Consider the following 18,874-nt stretch of genomic DNA (forward strand, 5'->3'; position numbering starts at 1 on the left):
GTTTGTTCTTTCTTATTTTATCTTTTTGGTCATCTTTATTAGGCCCACTGAAGCTCCTCCAAATCCTCACTGTCGTCCTTTCTGTCTGACTCAATTTGTGTCAGTTGGCCAATGTGGCCACTGGCTCGGATCAAATGGAGACAGAATGATTTTGTTATTGAGAAGAAGAGACACTATTGCTAAAAGTGCAAAAACTTTCTTTGAAAGGGGCATTAAGTAATATGACTAATACTGAGATCTATCAGCTTCACTGACAACTCTGTGGCACAGGCCCCACCTCCCTGGCCCCTTACCATAGCCTGTGATCGACACAAACAAAGTCACTTTTTCACATTAGGGACAATTAAGTTCAATAATTTGAGAGAGAGAAACTCATTTTCTTCTTGAGAGAAGGGACAGACCTATCGACGAAAGTACAAAACTTTCTTCTAAAGGAGCATTCACATTAGGGACAATTAGGTTAGCTAATTTTAGAGAGAGAAAATCATTTTGATATTGACAGAACGCACACAACTATCGCTAAAAGTGCAAACACTTTTAGAAGGGGCATTAAGTAATCTATGACTAATACTGAAATCTATCTGTTTCATTACAAAGTCACATTTTCACATTGGAAACATAGGAATGTATAATATATCATCATGCTATATACGTTTGCTCTCTAAATGCCAATGCGCGTCATTACTCATCAATAATAACCTAATAACCCCTTGCAGATATATTATGGGCATTGTGTGTTGTAGGGAAGTGAATATCTTACTTGGCTGTCACTCCTTTAATACGAGTCCTGTCTGACTCTCCCAGGCTCCATCGTGGCGGCCATCCTGGCCAGCGACTCGGACTTGGGCGTGAACGGAGAGATCACCTACTCGCTGGAGGAGGACGACGAGGACGAGACCTTCCTCCTCAACCCGGTGACGGGGGTGTTCAACGTGACGCGGGCACTGGACTACGAGACGCAGCAGTACTACATCCTGACGGCCAGGGGGCAGGACGGCGGGGGGCAGGCCAGCACCGTCAGAGTCTACTTCAACGTCCTGGATATGAACGACAACCCACCCGTCTTCAACACCTCCGTGTACAGCACCTCCGTGTCCGAGAGTCTGCCTCCTGGCTCCAGCATCGTCACTGTTGGAGCCAGTGATGCTGATGATGGTAGGTAGACACGGTCAAATACATGGGAGTTGTTAACTGCTTGTACAAAGAAAAATAAAGATTCTTCGGGGTAATGCCATAGAATAACAATTTTTGGTTCCACTAAGAACCTTTCAGAATAAGGTTCTTCAAAGAACCAATGTAGCTCTTAAACAATTTCCAAATGCATTGCCCTCACCCACCATCCAGGATCATGAACAACCATACACTAAATTAAAGTTATACTTAACACATTAAGTGCCAGAGACGACCTAACTCGTCTTACATAATCCAGCGCTTAAGTGCCAAGGACGAGCTAACTCGTCTTACATAAACATTTTTTTTTTTTTGACGGTGGTACATCAATCAACAACTTTTACATCTTCGAGATCACTATTGGAGCAAGATAATGTGTATAATCTATTTTACCGACCCACTAAGTGTTGACAGTGCTCCCCCAGACGACCGAAATCAAAGAAAAAACTGCCGCGGGACCAAGCCGTTCAAGGAAATGCCGTGGCGATTTCACAGTAATCCATTCAAGACTTGTCTTGCCTGAGAGCGGCCGCGCACCGGCAGCAGCACACAGAGAGCGGAGAGCGATTTGCAAAATAGATCATAGGTGAAACACACTTTGAAACACCTCAGAAAGGCCAGAATCAACATCTGCCCATCGCCCACGCATTCCCCGGCCCATCTTGACTCGCACAAGGAGCGTCTGCACGCAGGCAAGCAGGCAGGCAGGCACACAGGCAGGCAGCAGCAAAAGCGCTTCTGACACGCCCGCTGTACAGCCAGGAGGACACAAGACACACGGAGGGAGGAGTTTGAATGAGAGGGGTGTTTCCTGTTGTTATGGAGGAAATTACTGTTCAAAACTATTGTTTAGAATGTCTGACGGTCTTACTGATGCCAAAAATGAATGGTTAAAGTGACTGTTTCACAAAAAGCCATTTATCTCTGAATAAATTTCCAGACGCTGAAACCATGCTGTACTCAACGGCTAATATCTACATAACTACTAACTCTGCAAACTAACTCTTTTAGACAGAGAAAGCACACATTCTATTAGTTATTTTTAGATGATTGGTGTTCATGAATTCTTAACAGAAAAGAATCCTCGTCTGTTTCTAAAATGAGCCAGAATCGTCAAAAACACCCCTGGCACAACTTACCTACAGGAATGAAAACATGGCTGGCATTCAATGTGTTAACTACGTTAACCGGTTAAGATCAATTATTTTCAGTGTGTACTGTTCCAGTATTGAATTGCATCTATTTTATCATATTGAGTCCACAAAAAAGTTATAGGGAAGTGAATATAATAGATAGTATTTGCTGAATTTGAAATAATCTCTTTGCCACTTTGAGATTGAGATTGTTTTGTGTTTACTCTATCTTCTGCTATTGCCGCCGTCGCTGCGCTGCATACGGCACAAAGACACATTTCTCGTTAGTAATATGATTATTCACTATGGCTATTGCAATTATATTGAATCTTGAATCATGAAAGGAGAGGGAGGTTTTATTGTATTTGGTGAATTTGATGCCGGTCAAATGTCAATTACAAAACTAATCACATAATCAGAAATAAAACCTACCTGTTTGATGGGGCAATTTTTGCACCAGTTTAGCTCTATACTCCATACTGGGTCTTAAACACTTTCACAACTGCTTTCTCTGGGATTTTCTAAGCAATATTTTGAACCGTATACTTTGTTTACGGTAGAAACAAGAATAATGCTGAATCAAGATCATTCGTATTGCTGCAATGTAGGAACAAAATGGAGAATAAAAGATGTCAGAACTCCAATACTTCTTGCTAAATCATGGTTGAGTATCACCGAGGTGTCAGAATATCCAAAGCAAACTGTCCTGTCAGCATAATTCAGTAGTACAGTATATGATGTAATTATAAAACGTGTCTGTCATGTTACATAAATCAAGTGTGAGCAAGCCGTACCATTTTAATATAATGCAAGCCTGTCATTTTGTTATGACAGTTGGTTACACAGTATCTATCAAACCGACATTTTATTTCCCATTTTTATTTCATGTCACGCATGAGTGACGCGATGAAATATAGCATCCTCACCCGTATGATTAAGTGGGTGAAGTTTTTCCCTGCGTTTCAGGTGGCGGGTTCGTGTACATGAAGTGCTGTGTGGTATTTGAACCCGTCACTGACTACTCCCTCCCTACTGTAATTACCGCGTCGAGCAGGCCTAATGTGGTTATTGTGACCTACATTCCTGCCCCGTCTCGACCAGAGTCTGGCTTCTTCCTCCGCTGTCCACATCATCTGACCGCGTCCTAGTCTCAGATATACATTCGCCGCTTTCCCACTGTCAAAATAAAACGCCGCCATTGTTAGCGCTTCCTAAGGCCCTGACCTCTGACCTTGAGATTCTGTCTGCTAAACTCGGATGGAAGTAGCGCTCGAGCGTTTGATAAGAGATCACTTGTGTACTGTAAACACGCACCAGAGTGTGGGAAGGTGCCGGCGCTTTACACATGAATACCCCGTTGAGTTGAATTACGGACGCCCAATTTAAGCTCATTTGGACCCCTGGCTCCCGACTGCCGATTAGGCCAGATTTCAAGGTTAGATAGTTTACTACATGCGGCCGTGCACTGCAGTTATGTCATTGAAATAAATGTTTCAATTGTGAGGGATTTTCCCCAAACTGTCGAACAGCACCACTATCAGTTTCGGAAGTGGGTTTTGCGGTGGTGTTTCTCTTTTGATAACGATCCGTCATGCTACATGAATGGAGCGTCCAGTTGGAGGACAAGAGCGGCAGCCAGAGACTCCAGCTGTTGAACGCGCACAATGTGTGGAAATGGATGTGGATAACAAATAGACATGCCTAACTCACTCATATACCTAACAATCACACGTGCAACAATGAACGCCAGTCAAAAATACCAGAACTCGACCTCTACCTATTGTGTTCACTGTTTGTTATCTGCAATATCTGGGTCTTTTGTGGGTGTATTTTTTTTCATTCAAGGTCATATTAAATGGTTCCTTCTAGATCCATTTGTTTTGACACTATCAATGACAGATGATGCACTTGGTAAGATGTTTATGTAAAAAAATACACCCGTCTTATCAGCCCTAATCAGCCTATCAGTGATAGAGAAGAGAGGAGTGAGACCCTGTAGATGCTCGCTGTTTGTCCACATTTAATTCTGGCATGAGGTACTGTACACACACACACACACACACACACACACACACACACACACACACACACACACACACACAGACACAGACACACACAGACACAGACACAGACACAGACACACACACACACAGACACAGACACACACACACACACACACACACACACACACACACACACACACACACACACACACACGGAGTGATGAAGTGAAACTGAAGAGTGAAATCCAAACAGTGAGCAGTGCCTCCAAAGAAAGCTTGACTCACCAACATTCGATCTCCCGTCTTTTTTTCTTTCCTTTTGGCGTAAAGCATTTGTTATGAGGCGAGTTCACTGACCTCACCTGACAGGATTTCTGGGTATTGGAGTTTCAATACTGCTGCTACCATTTGGAGCGGCCAACACGTCAAGTTGCCTTTTGCAGCTTTGAAATGCCGCCGTGACTTAAAGGGTTAACCTACAGAGAGTGTACAAATTATTTGTAACGTTTCAACAGCTTATTAGTTGACATTCAACAATTCAACTCTCACTTTTGTGCAGAGTATCTATAGAGTATATCGTGACAATTCATGAACATACCTACAGTACATAGTCTCAGAATAATTTAGTAGCTCTAGGTGATAAGAATCAGGTGTGTGGAACGGGAAGCAAACAGAACCCGTTAAACAAACATCTACAGATAAAAGCGAAACAGTTTAACTGTTGAGTGTCAACTAATGAGCTGTTGAAATGTTATACAGATACTCTGTATCCAAATCAAGTGTTACCAAATAACATTATCACCTATAATTGAGTTGTGAACAATCTGTTTGTTGGCATGTCTTCCAGGTCCAAATGCTCAGCTCTCCTACAGAATTGCATCAGGAGATCCCCAGGGCCACTTTGACATCACCAAGGAAGGCGTCCTCCAGACGAAGAAGGCCTTGGACAGGGAAACCCAGTCCTTCTACAACCTGGTCGTCACAGTCCACGACCTGGCTCCTCCTCCCATGACCCGCTTCACCAGCACAGCCCAGGTGTCCATCATCCTCCTGGACGTCAACGACTGCCCGCCCACGTTCACCTCGCAGAAGATGACCTACATCCAGGAGAACACGCCAGTGGACACGGTGGTGTTCACGGCCCAGGCTGCAGACGCCGACAGTGGGCCCAACAGCTACGTGGAGTACTCCCTCAAGGGGCCCTTTGGCAGCAAGTTCAGCATCGGTACGATCGACGGAGACGTCCGGCTGGTCGGGGAACTCGACCGAGAGGAGATGTCCAACTACACTCTGACAGTTATGGCTACAGATAAAGGCGAGCCTCCTCTGTCTTCAACAATGGACGTGACCATGATGGTTCTGGACGTCAACGACAACACGCCGAGCTTCTCGCAGAACATCTACGACATTGAGATCGAGGAGAACACCTTGACAGGGACCGACGTCATCCAGGTGTTCGCCAGCGACGCCGACGAGGGCACCAACGGGCAGATCCGTTTTTCGATCGCAGGGGGCAACACCAACTCCGACTTCCGGATCGATTCGGTCACAGGAGTGATCTCTGTGGCCAAGCAGCTGGACCGCGAGGCGCGCTCGTCTTATTCGTTGGTGGTCCAAGCCGCCGACCGCGGCAGCAGCCCCAGAGTGGACCGGGCAACAGTTAACATCGTGCTGTTGGACATCAACGACTGCCCACCTGTGTTCGAGCTCTCTCCTTACACTGTGAACGTTCAGGAGAACCTCGAGAACCTACCAAGAAACATCCTGCAGGTCAGTGTGTTGTTGTTTTTTTAGTTTCTTTTTTCAGGTCATTCATTTGAAATTCAAGTGGTTAGGACGCTATTAAAATGAATGGACAGGACCTCCTGAGTGAAAACAAGGCAGTGTTTTATATGTTATCCTTAAGACTGTAAATGAGCTAATGGCTTAACTGAATTCGTAGCAATGCTAACCTAATAAGTACAGGTATGTGTATATAGGATCGGTGTAACTGAACCACTGTACAGGGTGGTCTCACTCTGTGAATGACCATAACAAATATTTGACTGAAACGATAAAGAGATGATATATGACTGCAATTTGCTCAGCACAATTTGCGCTTTTCAGGATTTGACTGAAATATGAAACTGGGTTAAATTACATGGCAGGGCAATTAGGCTCCCGACTAGCATGATGACTAAATGAGCCATATATAACAAATGGAGGGAAAGGAGTGATTTCCAGTGACGGAGGCAATTCCCTTCCATTTCCTCCAGCTTGTGTACCTGCTGAGGAAATGAGGCAGCAGTTATGTGTGGGACTGAGTCCAGGAGCCACACAGGAACATCTGTAAGCGAACCTGACTGTGCCTGTGTGTAGCCAGGAAAGGCTGGGAGGCCCACAATGCATTGTGGTTGAAAACGTATAGTCGTGAAGTATAGTATAGAAGAGTTTTTATGATGGCGCATGAGGAGAAAAGTCAGACTATTTTATGAAGCAATCGTTAGGTAGTTCCCAGACCATTCTAGAGGTGAGGGAGTCACGTTATTGTGATCTTCAATGCTTGAAATGTGTTTCTTAGACAAATAGAAATTGTGAAGTTGATGCCTATGTAGGAAAGTCTTTGCCTTTCCATCAAGGCAAAGGGTGGCTACTTTAAAGAATCTAAAATATAGGCCGACTGTAGTTTTGGTTTTTGGTCACTGAATTATTATTCAATTTTGTGTTATTTCATAGTTGTGATGTCTTTACTATCATTTTAAAATGTGGAAAATTAGTAAAAATACAGGGTGTCCAAACTTTTGAGTGGCAGTGTAGTTATTACTGGGCTGGCTGGGAAAGACTGAACATACATACAAAGTGAATAGAGTAATGATTGTCACTTAAAAAATATGATGGTGTTACACTGTAAAACAAAACAAAAAAGATGATGGTGTTACACTGGGTAATTCCCGGGTTTGCATGCAACTCTATGAATGGAGCAGTGTGGTAGTGAAAACGTTTGGGAGCATGCTTCACAGGAAAGTGGTTAAAGTGATAATATGCCAGATCCTTGTTTTGTTTTTGTTTTTTTGCTTTATTCCCAGAGATCACCTGTCAATCAAACAGCGTGGGAGGGGCCGTGACCCAGTTCTGCTTTTATTTATTCCAAACAAACTGGAAACGTGTTGCTCACATAATGTATTGCCGGCTATGTCTATTGACTGGTGTGTACATGTGTCTCTTATGTATAGTGTACCTGTAGTCCTAAAGAGAATAACGCGTCATTCATGTTTGTGTGTGTGCGCACGCGCGAGAGAGAGCGTGTGCTCGTTGTGTTGTGTCATATTGTAATGCATGTTTTATTTATTAATTTATCATGGATAAAGATTGACGATGACAGAAAGTCGCCAAATAGACATATGATATGAAGATTGTTTCACTCTCACAGTCTCTAAGCATCCTGTCTCTGTGTTGTCCAGGTTGTCGCCAGAGACGACGACCAAGGCGCTAACGGTCAGCTGAGCTACATGCTGAGCGGGGGGAACGACGAGGGGGCGTTCAGCTTGTCGTCCAGCGGCCAGCTGAGCCTGACGCAGACGCTGGACCGCGAGGCGCAGGGGAGGTACACCCTGCTGATCACCGCTACCGACTCAGGTAGGAACGCCGCCGAGAAACTCACCTGCGAGGGCCGCCCCGACGCCATCTTGAAATGTTTAAAGCTTTTTCAGTAAAAGATGATATTGTGATGGATAGCAACCGCTTTGCAGTAGCATATTTTGTTACGGTTTATACAGCTTCAAAATCAGCTGCTCATGTCTGAATCCATACCACATTAACCTGTTTGACTTATCATCCATCATCGGCTATAAAAAGAGAGTCTATATCTGATGAGGACTGAGCGCCACACAGGATGTATATCGGCATTGCCTTACGCTTAGATGGGCATTGTCGATTTTTAGCAACGCTTCGACATATTTTGTAATCAACCGGCAAAACCGAGGTGAAAAAGAATATGTTCATAAACGAACAAGAATGTCAACAAACGGCATTTTGATTTCATACTGGGCACAATAAGCTAAACATTCAGGAGTTTTTAGCTTGCAAAATAGTGGGTGTTTTTTGAACTATTGCCCAGAAGCCTTTCAGAACTCTCAGCGGGTTTGATTGAATAGCATCCTCTGTTTATTTGGATCCAGCGGTAGAGCTTGTTATAGCCAGATAAAAGGTTAACTTGTTATTGCGTCGAGGCCGGTTAATGTGCAGTTAAAGGAGTACATGCGTATAACCCGCTGTAGCCAAATCACATGCTATCCCAGTTAAGTATATGTTTCTCCGGGGCCGCGCTGGCACAGCCGTCACGGTCTGAGGGTGGTTCTGTTTCATTCCTGCACTGACCATGTGACCGTCCATAACGCGCGGTGTATTTTTGACTTGTGCACAGACTTTTTGGTGAGAATTGGGACAATGTCGTCGTATACATACAACCTACAACGTCTCTTGTTTTCGTGTGGAAGATTGGATTGGTTGGTTGGATACGGGCGTGTGAAAAAGAGAACGAGAGTGATACATTTCATTAGATCATGACTCGGCATACTTGTGGTGATACGTCATCGTGTGTTCAGGCCTTGTGGTTGAAAGGTGTGAAGAGAGCCGATTAAGAGCCGATTAAACCATTTCAGAGGATCAAATCCAGGTAATAAAAAGTTGGAGTTGGTGCATGTTCTGTTACGAGTTGTAACTTCACATCATATCGTTTTTTTAGGGAGTTGCACCACATGGCCAAAGTTGCCCAACAAGCCAACATACTAATTAGGATTCGATTCTTTGTACGCACCACAAGAAGTCCATTTTTAGAGCACTGACAGCAAATCCAAAATATTTTGACAGGACATTTCAGCACACTGTTGCCAAAAGGCATAAAGAGGGATTTGGGGTAGAATATCAAAATATCAAAAACCCCATAATCATAGTTACAGTCCAAATGACCCTACAGCATTTTCTCACATTTCTGAGGCCCAGGCTGAGACGGTGAAGGGGGGGGGGGGGGGGGGGTTCTCCCAGCCGCTATCTGGCAGCAGAACCTGAAGGTGGATGATGGTGCAGACATGTCTCCCACTCTGCTGTCTACCAAGACCCATTTCCAACCACAGACATTCATCGTGGCACGTTAAATTCAGCCACTCTCTTCCCATAGTGCTGTATATGGTTCTGCTCCAAAACACCATGTCGCAAAGAAAGAACCGTCCTTAAAGTGCATTATTCAATAGCATCAGTCTGTACATTTCTGTCACATTTTGTCAACCAAGGAGGACATAAAGACACAGCTACTTCAACACTGAGTTCTGCATAACATCATCAGACAGATGTAAAAGAAATATATATTAAAAAAAAAATCTCTTCAGATTCGTCTCCTATTTTCTCCCCAATGGCCAATTCCTCCTGCTGTCCCAGTCTTTGCTCCATCCCCTTTGCCGATCTGGGGAGAGCCGTGTACTAGTGTAGCACATGCTTCCTCCGATACATGTGCAGTCGCCAGTCGCTTCTTTTCACCCTACAGCGAGGAGTTTCAGGACGTAGCCCGTGGGAGGATCACGCTATTCCTCCCAGTTCCCCTCCCCCCTGAACAGGCGCCCCTTCCGACCAGAGGAGGCGCTAGTGCAGCGACCGGATCTCGTGCCTCGCCGGTTTCCCACCTGCAGACACGGCCAATTGTGTCTGTAGGAACGTAGAGGGTACCGCTGCCGGGAATTGAACCCGGGTCTCCGTGGTGGTAGGCGAGTGCCCAAGTCTGTAAAAATGTGTCAACCAACCAAGGACATAACTAAAGACATAAGTACTGTTGCTTCTTTTCATGTTGTTTCCTCACGTTGTAAAACCCACGCCAGGATCCTTCATGCCCAGTGAACACTTCACCGTGACTAAAAGAGCTGATTTTGTACTTAAAGGCCGAGTGCTATGTGACTTATGATCAGACAGATGTGCATTTTTGCGAATTATTCCATGAATGAATTATAGACTGACGTGCACTTATTGGGGGCGTGGCCGACCGTGCGTCTGTGCACGGCGCTCGCTCCTCCTGGGCCCTTTCTTTCGGAGGCTTTTCGCCAAAGGTAAAGTCATTAACGGGGAGCCTGAGTAGAGTTTCAGGCCCGGGCCCGGCTGTGCTGAGTGAAGTCTGTCACGAAATGGATGGAAACAACAGAGCTCACCGGGTGCTGGTTCTCATAATGGTTGTTGGCGCGGAGGAACAGCAGAGTTTGGCACACTTCTGTCATTATTTGAACATTTGAGCTCGTGCCCTGAAACGTGGCATCCACACAAGCTGCATAAAGGTGTTTTACAAGGAGCCTCGTTGAGGGGGGGGGGGGGGGGACTTGAAGATCAGACCTGGTGTGCAGTTCTTCTCTTTCTTCTCCTCTTTGCTTATGGAAGGTTTGTTGGCAACATTTCTGAGGGAAGGTCTGCTGGTGCAGAGAGAGGGAGATAACGGGGGCTGCAGGGTCCCGGGCTGTTCTGTACTGCCGGGGCCAACATCTGGGATCAACTGCAGGAAAATCAGATTTGTAAGCCACTGCCATAGCAACGCATCAAGTTATGCCCCCATGGAAGAATGAAAAACAATAAGATCTCCAACAGAGTCGCACGCTGAAATATTCTCTGCCAGGGAGTGTTTCTGGAAAGGCTTTAAGTGGGCCACCGCGGCTCCAGAAAGCACATTTTTATAGATGACAGTTGGTCACTTATGGTTTCTCGCTGCCGGTGATTCTTGAATATGCGTCGCAAACTTTCACAGAATCGCCCTCCCATAGAAAGAATGTGACAAAGATCTTTGCCAGTTCCGCAGCTTGAGAGGATCTTCTTTCAATGATTATCTCCCTTCCCTTGTTCACAAGCTGCAGTGCTTTGTATCACATCTAGACTTTCTATATACTGTAAACTCTTTGTATCCAAACAAAGTGTAACCAGAGATCTGATCAGGAATTGAGATAAACCCGTTGGTACGTTGCATATTTCACGGAGCTGCGAGATTGTTGCACGATTTCCATCTGCTTTGAGCGCATCAGCGCAGGAATCCTCGGCCTAGAAAGCGTCGTAACGCGTGTAAGTCTGTAAGTGTGCAACATCTGGTGCACATGCATGTATCTTTGTCTTTTGTGCATTAAGTGCACATGTTTGTGTTCCTTGCGTATAGTACGTGCATGTAGGTGTATGTGTGTCTGTCAACCACGTTATTAACTAAGAGCTCTCCTCTCCACATCACAATTAATGATTTTTTTAACCTTTATTTATACAGGGGGAGTCTCACTGAGAGCAATGCTCTCTTTTTCAGGAGCCCTGTTCACATTCACACATTCATACCTGGAAGCTGCCCAGCAACCACAGTCTGATCTGCTGGCCACTGATCAGCTCCACTGGAGCAGTTGGGGTTAAGGGCCTTGCTCAAGGGCACCTCAGTGGTGGTAATGAGGGAGGGACAAGCACTGCCATTTCCCTTTCCCCACCCAGATTTATCCTGCCGGTCCAGGGGATTGAACCGACGACCTTCCGGTCTCAAGCTCGCTTCTCCAACCTGTTGTGCCCAGAAATCACCAGGACTCTTCTTATTTTTGAAATTGGTTGTTCTTTTGATGCTTACATGGACACCTGTTTCAGCTGTAAAATATTATAATATCAACCACTAACACAAGTGATTGGTGCATGCGGATATAACTGCAAAAGCATTGCCTAAATCTTGGGCAGTTTAGGGCCCTGTGCACAATACAGTAGATGCTGCGTGGACTCCATATAGCTGGACTGGCCAAAGAAAGTGCAAAACATCTAGTTAACTACTGCTCCATGTCCGCCATCATATGCAGCTACTATATATGGAAACGACATTGCCACCTCTACCCATAGTGTTCTGGGAATGTGAATTCATAACTTTGTGGTGTGTCTACAGTGGGGTTTTATATTGCATTGTGAATCTAAGATGAATTTGGATTTTGATGTGATTATTGTTAGGCTACCGGTATGTCCTTAATCCAAAATCTATTGAGGAAAGTAAAATGTTTGTGTGGTTTTCAGAGCTTGCTCAAGGCACATTGACATGCACAGCGTTTGGTCACATTAATTAAAGAGAAGGCACAGTACATCTCTGGGACCATGCCTATTATAGCCGATACGCTCGCATAGAAATCCCATGTCTTTCACTTCCCTCCAGCGTGTCACTCCTTAGTGTCACACTGTTTGTACATAGCCTTTTCCCTCCAGCATGTCACTCCTTAGTGCCACACTGTTTGTACATAGCCTTTTCCCTCCAGCATGTCACTCCTTAGTGCCACACTGTTTGTACATAGCCTTTTCCCTCCAGCATGTCACTCCTTAGTGCCACACTGTTTGTACATAGCCTTTTCCCTCCAGCGCGTCACGCCTTAGTGCCACACTGTTTATACATAGCCTTTTCCCTCCAGCATGTCACTCCTTAGTGTCACACTGTTTATACATAGCCTTTTCCCTCCAGCATGTCACTCCTTAGTGCCACACTGTTTGTACATAGCCTTTTCCCTCCAGCATGTCACTCCTTAGTGCCACACTGTTTGTACATAGCCTTTTCCCTCCAGCGCGTCACTCCTTAGTGCCACACTGTTTATACATAGCCTTTTCCCTCCAGCACGTCACTCCTTAGTGTCACACTGTTTGTACATAGCCTTTTCCCTCCAGCACGTCACTCCTTAGTGCCACACTGTTTATACATATCCTTTTCCCTCCAGCATGTCACTCCTTAGTGCCACACTGTTTGTACATAGCCTTTTCCCTCCAGCATGTCACTCCTTAGTGTCACACTGTTTGTACATAGCCTTTTCCCTCCAGCATGTCACTCCTTAGTGTCACACTGTTTGTACATAGCCTTTTCCCTCCAGCACATCACTCCTTAGTGCCACACTGTTTGTACATAGCCTTTTCCCTCCAGCACGTCACTCCTTAGTGCCACACTGTTTATACATAGCCTTTTCCCTCCAGCACGTCACTCCTTAGTGCCACACTGTTTGTACATAGCCTTTTCCCTCCAGCATGTCACTCCTTAGTGTCACACTGTTTGTACATAGCCTTTTCCCTCCAGCACATCACTCCTTAGTGTCACACTGTTTGTACATAGCCTTTTCCCTCCAGCACGTCACTCCTTAGTGCCACACTGTTTATACATAGCCTTTTCCCTCCAGCACGTCACTCCTTAGTGTCACACTGTTTGTACAAAGCCTTTTCCCTCCAGCACGTCACTCCTTAGTGCCACACTGTTTGTACATAGCCTTTTCCCTCCAGCATGTCACTCCTTAGTGTCACACTGTTTGTACATAGCCTTTTCCCTCCAGCATGTCACTCCTTAGTGCCACACTGTTTATACATAGCCTTTTCCCTCCAGCACATCACTCCTTAGTGCCACACTGTTTGTACAAAGCCTTTTCCCTCCAGCACGTCACTCCTTAGTGCCACACTGTTTATTAGGGATGCACCGATCGATCGGCACGTGACCGGAAATGGCCGATTTTCACGTGATCGGCCTCGATCGGTGATCTGTTCCGGTCACTCTAAATAGCCGATTCTGTGAGCCGATTTTCACATGACGTGCGCGCACCCCAAAGCACCGAGACAGGCACCCAGCCACCACACCACACACGCCAGCATACCTTCCTCGTTGTGGATTTTTTTCACCGTCAGTGAAGTAGACAAAGCTCGCAGTTTGTCACACATGCAAGTCGAAAATAAGCCGTGGAGACAGAGATGCGGCCGAGTCCCGCTCGGCTGGAGTCCAGTCAGAGCGGCTCGCTTCACCTCACTGGCCCCTCTCTCTCTGCTCTCTCTCCCCGGGAAGCGGTGCTCCAGCAACCCGCCACCGCGCACAGCCGGCTTGGCGAGGTGAACGCGAGCATTGTGTCCAGTATGATAACCATTCCCCGACCTGCTTTTCCATTCCACATCAGCGCTGCTGCCTCAGCCTGTCAAGTCATGTTGTAACGTGACGTGAATACAGGAGAGACTATTTGTTTCGTATTGCAAATAGAACGACATGAGAACGACGGACATAATAATAAAAATGCATCGGACTCACAAGTGTGCAACGTTTTCTGTGCATGACGATATTTTTTCGGATGGCAGATAAAAATACGCATACCAAACTTCGGACTGTGTGTAAACTCCGCCTGATATTCAGACTGAAGATCGTTACTGTAACTCATAAACTCATTTCCCCTCTACTCAAGAGGACTGGTCTGGAGCCAGTCTATAAACTCCTTGTCCATGGATCATTTTGATGTTCTGTTGCACCTGTTTTCTTTTGGAAAAGTAAATGCATGATAGCTGTGGGATATAGGCTATTGGATTTAATTTAATTTTTGTATTCATTGTATTTGCACAAAAAAGCTCTGTCCAGTAGCCTAACCTGGAACACTTTTATTTTGAGTGTTTGAGTGAGAAGGTCCTACTTCATGCAAATGATAAGAATTGTTTATTTGTTTATTTGGATCCCCATTAGATGTAAGAATTGTTCTATGAATCTTAATTTTTAAACAAAGTTACAAAAACGTTTGTGTAAGCTGTCAATTGTTGTTTTTAGAAAAAAAAATCGGAATCGGCAAAAATCGGTATCGGCAAGTCAGACTATTCAAAAATCGGAAATCGGAATCGGCCAAGAAAATGGCAATCGGTGCATCCCTACTGTTTATACATAGCCTTTTCCCTCCAGCACGTCACTCCTTAGTGCCACACTGTTTATACATAGCCTTTTCCCTCCAGCACGTCACTCCTTAGTGTCACACTGTTTGTACATAGCCTTTTCCCTCCAGCACGTCACTCCTTAGTGTCACACTGTTTGTACATAGCCTTTTCCCTCCAGCACGTCACTCCTTAGTGTCACACTGTTTGTACATAGCCTTTTCCCTCCAGCACGTCACTCCTTAGTGCCACACTGTTTATACATAGCCTTTTCCCTCCAGCATGTCACTCCTTAGTGTCACACTGTTTGTACATAGCCTTTTCCCTCCAGCACGTCACTCCTTAGTGTCACACTGTTTGTACAAAGCCTTTTCCCTCCAGCACGTCACTCCTTAGTAGGGCTGTCACTTTTTCCCCAAAATAAAATTCGAACGAACTTTAATTGCCCAATATTCGTTCGAATATATTCGAAGTTTTTTGATTAATTAAAAAAAAAAAAAAAAAAATTTTTTTTTTTTTTTCAGTCCAGCAGCCTCTTGCACCAGCTGAACGTAAGTTCTGTCTTAAGTTAGGGTGTAAAGTCCACACTAACTGCTACGTTCAAACTAGTTAGTTTGACACTAAAGTTGTGTCTTTGTTTGGTTGCACCACGGAGACGTAAGGTACATCTTAACTAGGTAGTAGACCCTAAAGTCCATACTAACCAAAATAGTGTCGCAGACAATGACGTGTACAGTATCTGTGACCAATCAGTGAAAAGCACGGTGGAAACGGTGTTTATTTACGGTTGTTTAAGTGGAGTGAAAACAGGACATGTTGCCCACCGCAAATTAGTGCTTTCATATTTCATCAACACTAATCAAATGAGAACGTTATTGAGTAACGTTCGTTTAGGTTCATATTACTGTTAACGTTTATCTGTGAGCTCTTCATCAGTATTGTAGGCTATACCACCATCCTGCCTCACTAAATTGTTGCGGTTATTTTAATTTGTATGCAGTGCTGCAGCTTGTGGGAAACAAAAGCGTGAGTCATAAATATCAAAGGGTGTAATTTATCACGGAGAGCGCGTTGCGGACGCAAAACAATGATGCGCCACGGTGCCAAGTTGCAATCCGTGCCAACTGCTATTTTACGGAGGACTTTACACCTAGTAAGACGTAGGTGTAAATTTTAAGTTCTAACTTATGCCTACGTTGTAACTATTTCACTTGGTGCAACCCAAATATTTTTAGTAGTGCGTAAACTCGGACTTAGTGAGACTTTACGTTCAAACTAGCTTACGTTTCAACTTACGCACAGCTGGTGCAACCCACTGCAGCCCACCGGGCATCAGCCCGACGTGTTAGCTTGGACGCTCACAGTCACAACACTGCCTCACAAACTTGGCTGCATCCAACTCGAGACAACTTTTCAGACCCTGGAGACAATCTTTCTCAGAAGAGACTAACGCGACAAATCTGGAGACTTTTTCTGACATGGGATTAACATTACCAGCAAGCAGCAGTTGGTTAATTTTGGTTAATTAAAAAAAAAAAAAAAAAAAAAATTAAAAAAAAAAAAAAAAAAAAAATTCGAACATTCAAATTACATTTCGAAAACGAACCCCTTCCCCCACATTCGAAGTTGCATTCGAATTTCGAATGAAAAGTGACAGCCCTACTCCTTAGTGCCACACTGTTTATACATAGCCTTTTCCCTCCAGCACGTCACTCCTTAGTGCCACACTGTTTGTACATAGCCTTTTCCCTCCAGCACATCACTCCTTAGTGTCACACTGTTTGTACATAGCCTTTTCCCTCCAGCACGTCACTCCTTAGTGCCACACTGTTTATACATAGCCTTTTCCCTCCAGCACGTCACTCCTTAGTGCCACACTGTTTGTACATAGCCTTTTCCCTCCAGCACATCACTCCTTAGTGTCACACTGTTTGTACATAGCCTTTTCCCTCCAGCACATCACTCCTTAGTGTCACACTGTTTGTACATAGCCTTTTCCCTCCAGCACGTCACTCCTTAGTGTCACACTGTTTGTACATAGCCTTTTCCCTCCACCATGTCACTCCTTAGTGCCACACTGTTTGTACATAGCCTTTTCCCTCCAGCACATCACTCCTTAGTGTCACACTGTTTGTACATAGCCTTTTCCCTCCAGCACATCACTCCTTAGTGTCACACTGTTTGTACATAGCCTTTTCCCTCCAGCACATCACTCCTTAGTGTCACACTGTTTGTACATAGCCTTTTCCCTCCACCATGTCACTCCTTAGTGTCACACTGTTTGTACATAGCCTTTTCCCTCCAGCATGTCACTCCTTAGTGCCACACTGTTTGTACATAGTCTTTTCCCTCCAGCACATCACTCCTTAGTGTCACACTGTTTGTACATAGCCTTTTCCCTCCAGCGCGTCACTCCTTAGTGTCACACTGTTTGTACATAGCCTTTTCCCTCCAGCACGTCACTCCTTAGTGTCACACTGTTTGTACATAGCCTTTTTGCTGGTGGGTGGGGGGAGTGTTGGGGGGTTCTTCTCGGGGGATAAACGTCCGCTTAGCAGATAAAGATTTTAATGACTGTCCCTATTTAAAAGCAGGATCTTTTCTACTCTATAATGGCTCCCATGAATCTGCTCTGTAAACCTCCCAAGCTTCTCCCAGACTTTTCTTTGCAGTACCCCCCCGCTCCCTATCTTGACAGGTTGGATAAGGATCTGTCAATCTCCAGTCGTCATTAGAGCTGCAACGATTAATTGATGTCAACTATTAAATTAATCTGGAACTATTTTGATTAATAGGTTTGATTCTTTTTTTAAAGAAAAAAGTCAAAATTCTCTGGTTCCAGCTTCTTAAATGTGAATATTTTCTGGTTTCTTTACTCCTCTATGACCAAAACATGGCATTTTGAGGATGTCATTTTGGGCTTTGGGAAACACTGATCGATATTTGTTGACATTTTATAGACCAAACAACTAATCGATTAATAGAGAAATCAGATTAAACGACAATGAAAACAATCGTTAGTTGCAGCCCTATCCATCATCCCTCCATCATCTATGCGTGTTTAGTTTTGTAAGAGAACAACAGACGGATCTTTCTGGCCTTACCTGAGTAAATAAGCTCGCTCAAATGTGCCAAATGGAAAGTACAGCAAATAGCCCGAAAGAGCACTGATAGAGCGTGGTGGACTGGGGCATTGCTAGATCACTGTCCAGAGCTTGCCACCATAAATCTTTAACGGGGTCCATTTCTGAAGTTTTCAGCCAGACTCCGGTCTTGTGGCAACACAAGACTTAGCCAAATAAAATATCAGGTTCCTCAAATGAACTTTAACAGAGCAGTAACATTCTAGATCAGCTCTTAAAAAAACCGTTGCAGTAACAATGTGGTCTTGCAGAGTTTTTTCCTATCCCCCTCTTTCCACTCTCTGGTACACCCTTTAACAATCGCTGGATCTGGATGTTTGTGTAAATAGCTCTGCTATCTAATAGGGCTTTTAAAGAGGTGGTGTGGGCTGGATGATTAGAGCTTTGTGGCAGCCAGGCAAGGCCAGATCTCTCTTTTTTTAATGGTGTTTTTGCATTGGGTTTCTCTGAGGACCCTGGTTAGCACATCGCCGTCTCATAAAGCATCGAAAACTCCAAATAATATTCACTCATAACTCAACTCGTACCAAATTGCAAACATATTTATCCAACTGGTGGTGTTGGAAATGAACAAATAGAACATACAGCTTGGCGGGCCTTCTGTCTTGCTATTTTCACTCTTAAGCGCTTTTTAAACGTCATATTGCAAGTTATATTGCCCATGTATGAACATTATGGCGTGGTAGTTACGAGGCGGGTTCTACTTGCCAGTGTGCAGTATGTGTTTTCCACCCACCTCTCACACACACACACACACTGCTTAGGATCTGCTGTG

The 18,874-nt window shown here is 44.7% G+C and overlaps 1 protein-coding gene across 1 annotated transcript in view; it reads left to right on the forward strand.

The window, feature by feature from the left end:
- Positions 1–18,874, forward strand: part of fat4 (FAT atypical cadherin 4) — a gene marked incomplete at its 5' end in the record, with an annotated part of 141,699 nt that overhangs the window by 77,712 nt on the left and 45,113 nt on the right. The window contains 3 exons of the mRNA XM_083652436.1: positions 805–1,155; positions 5,154–6,076; positions 7,747–7,921. Coding sequence (XP_083508562.1) covers positions 805–1,155; positions 5,154–6,076; positions 7,747–7,921 — 1,449 coding nt within the window. The remainder of the gene's footprint in view (positions 1–804; positions 1,156–5,153; positions 6,077–7,746; positions 7,922–18,874) is intronic.

Source organism: Poromitra crassiceps (assembly GCF_964638095.1).
Source record: "Poromitra crassiceps genome assembly, chromosome: 15".
Lineage (NCBI taxonomy): Eukaryota > Metazoa > Chordata > Actinopteri > Beryciformes > Melamphaidae > Poromitra > Poromitra crassiceps.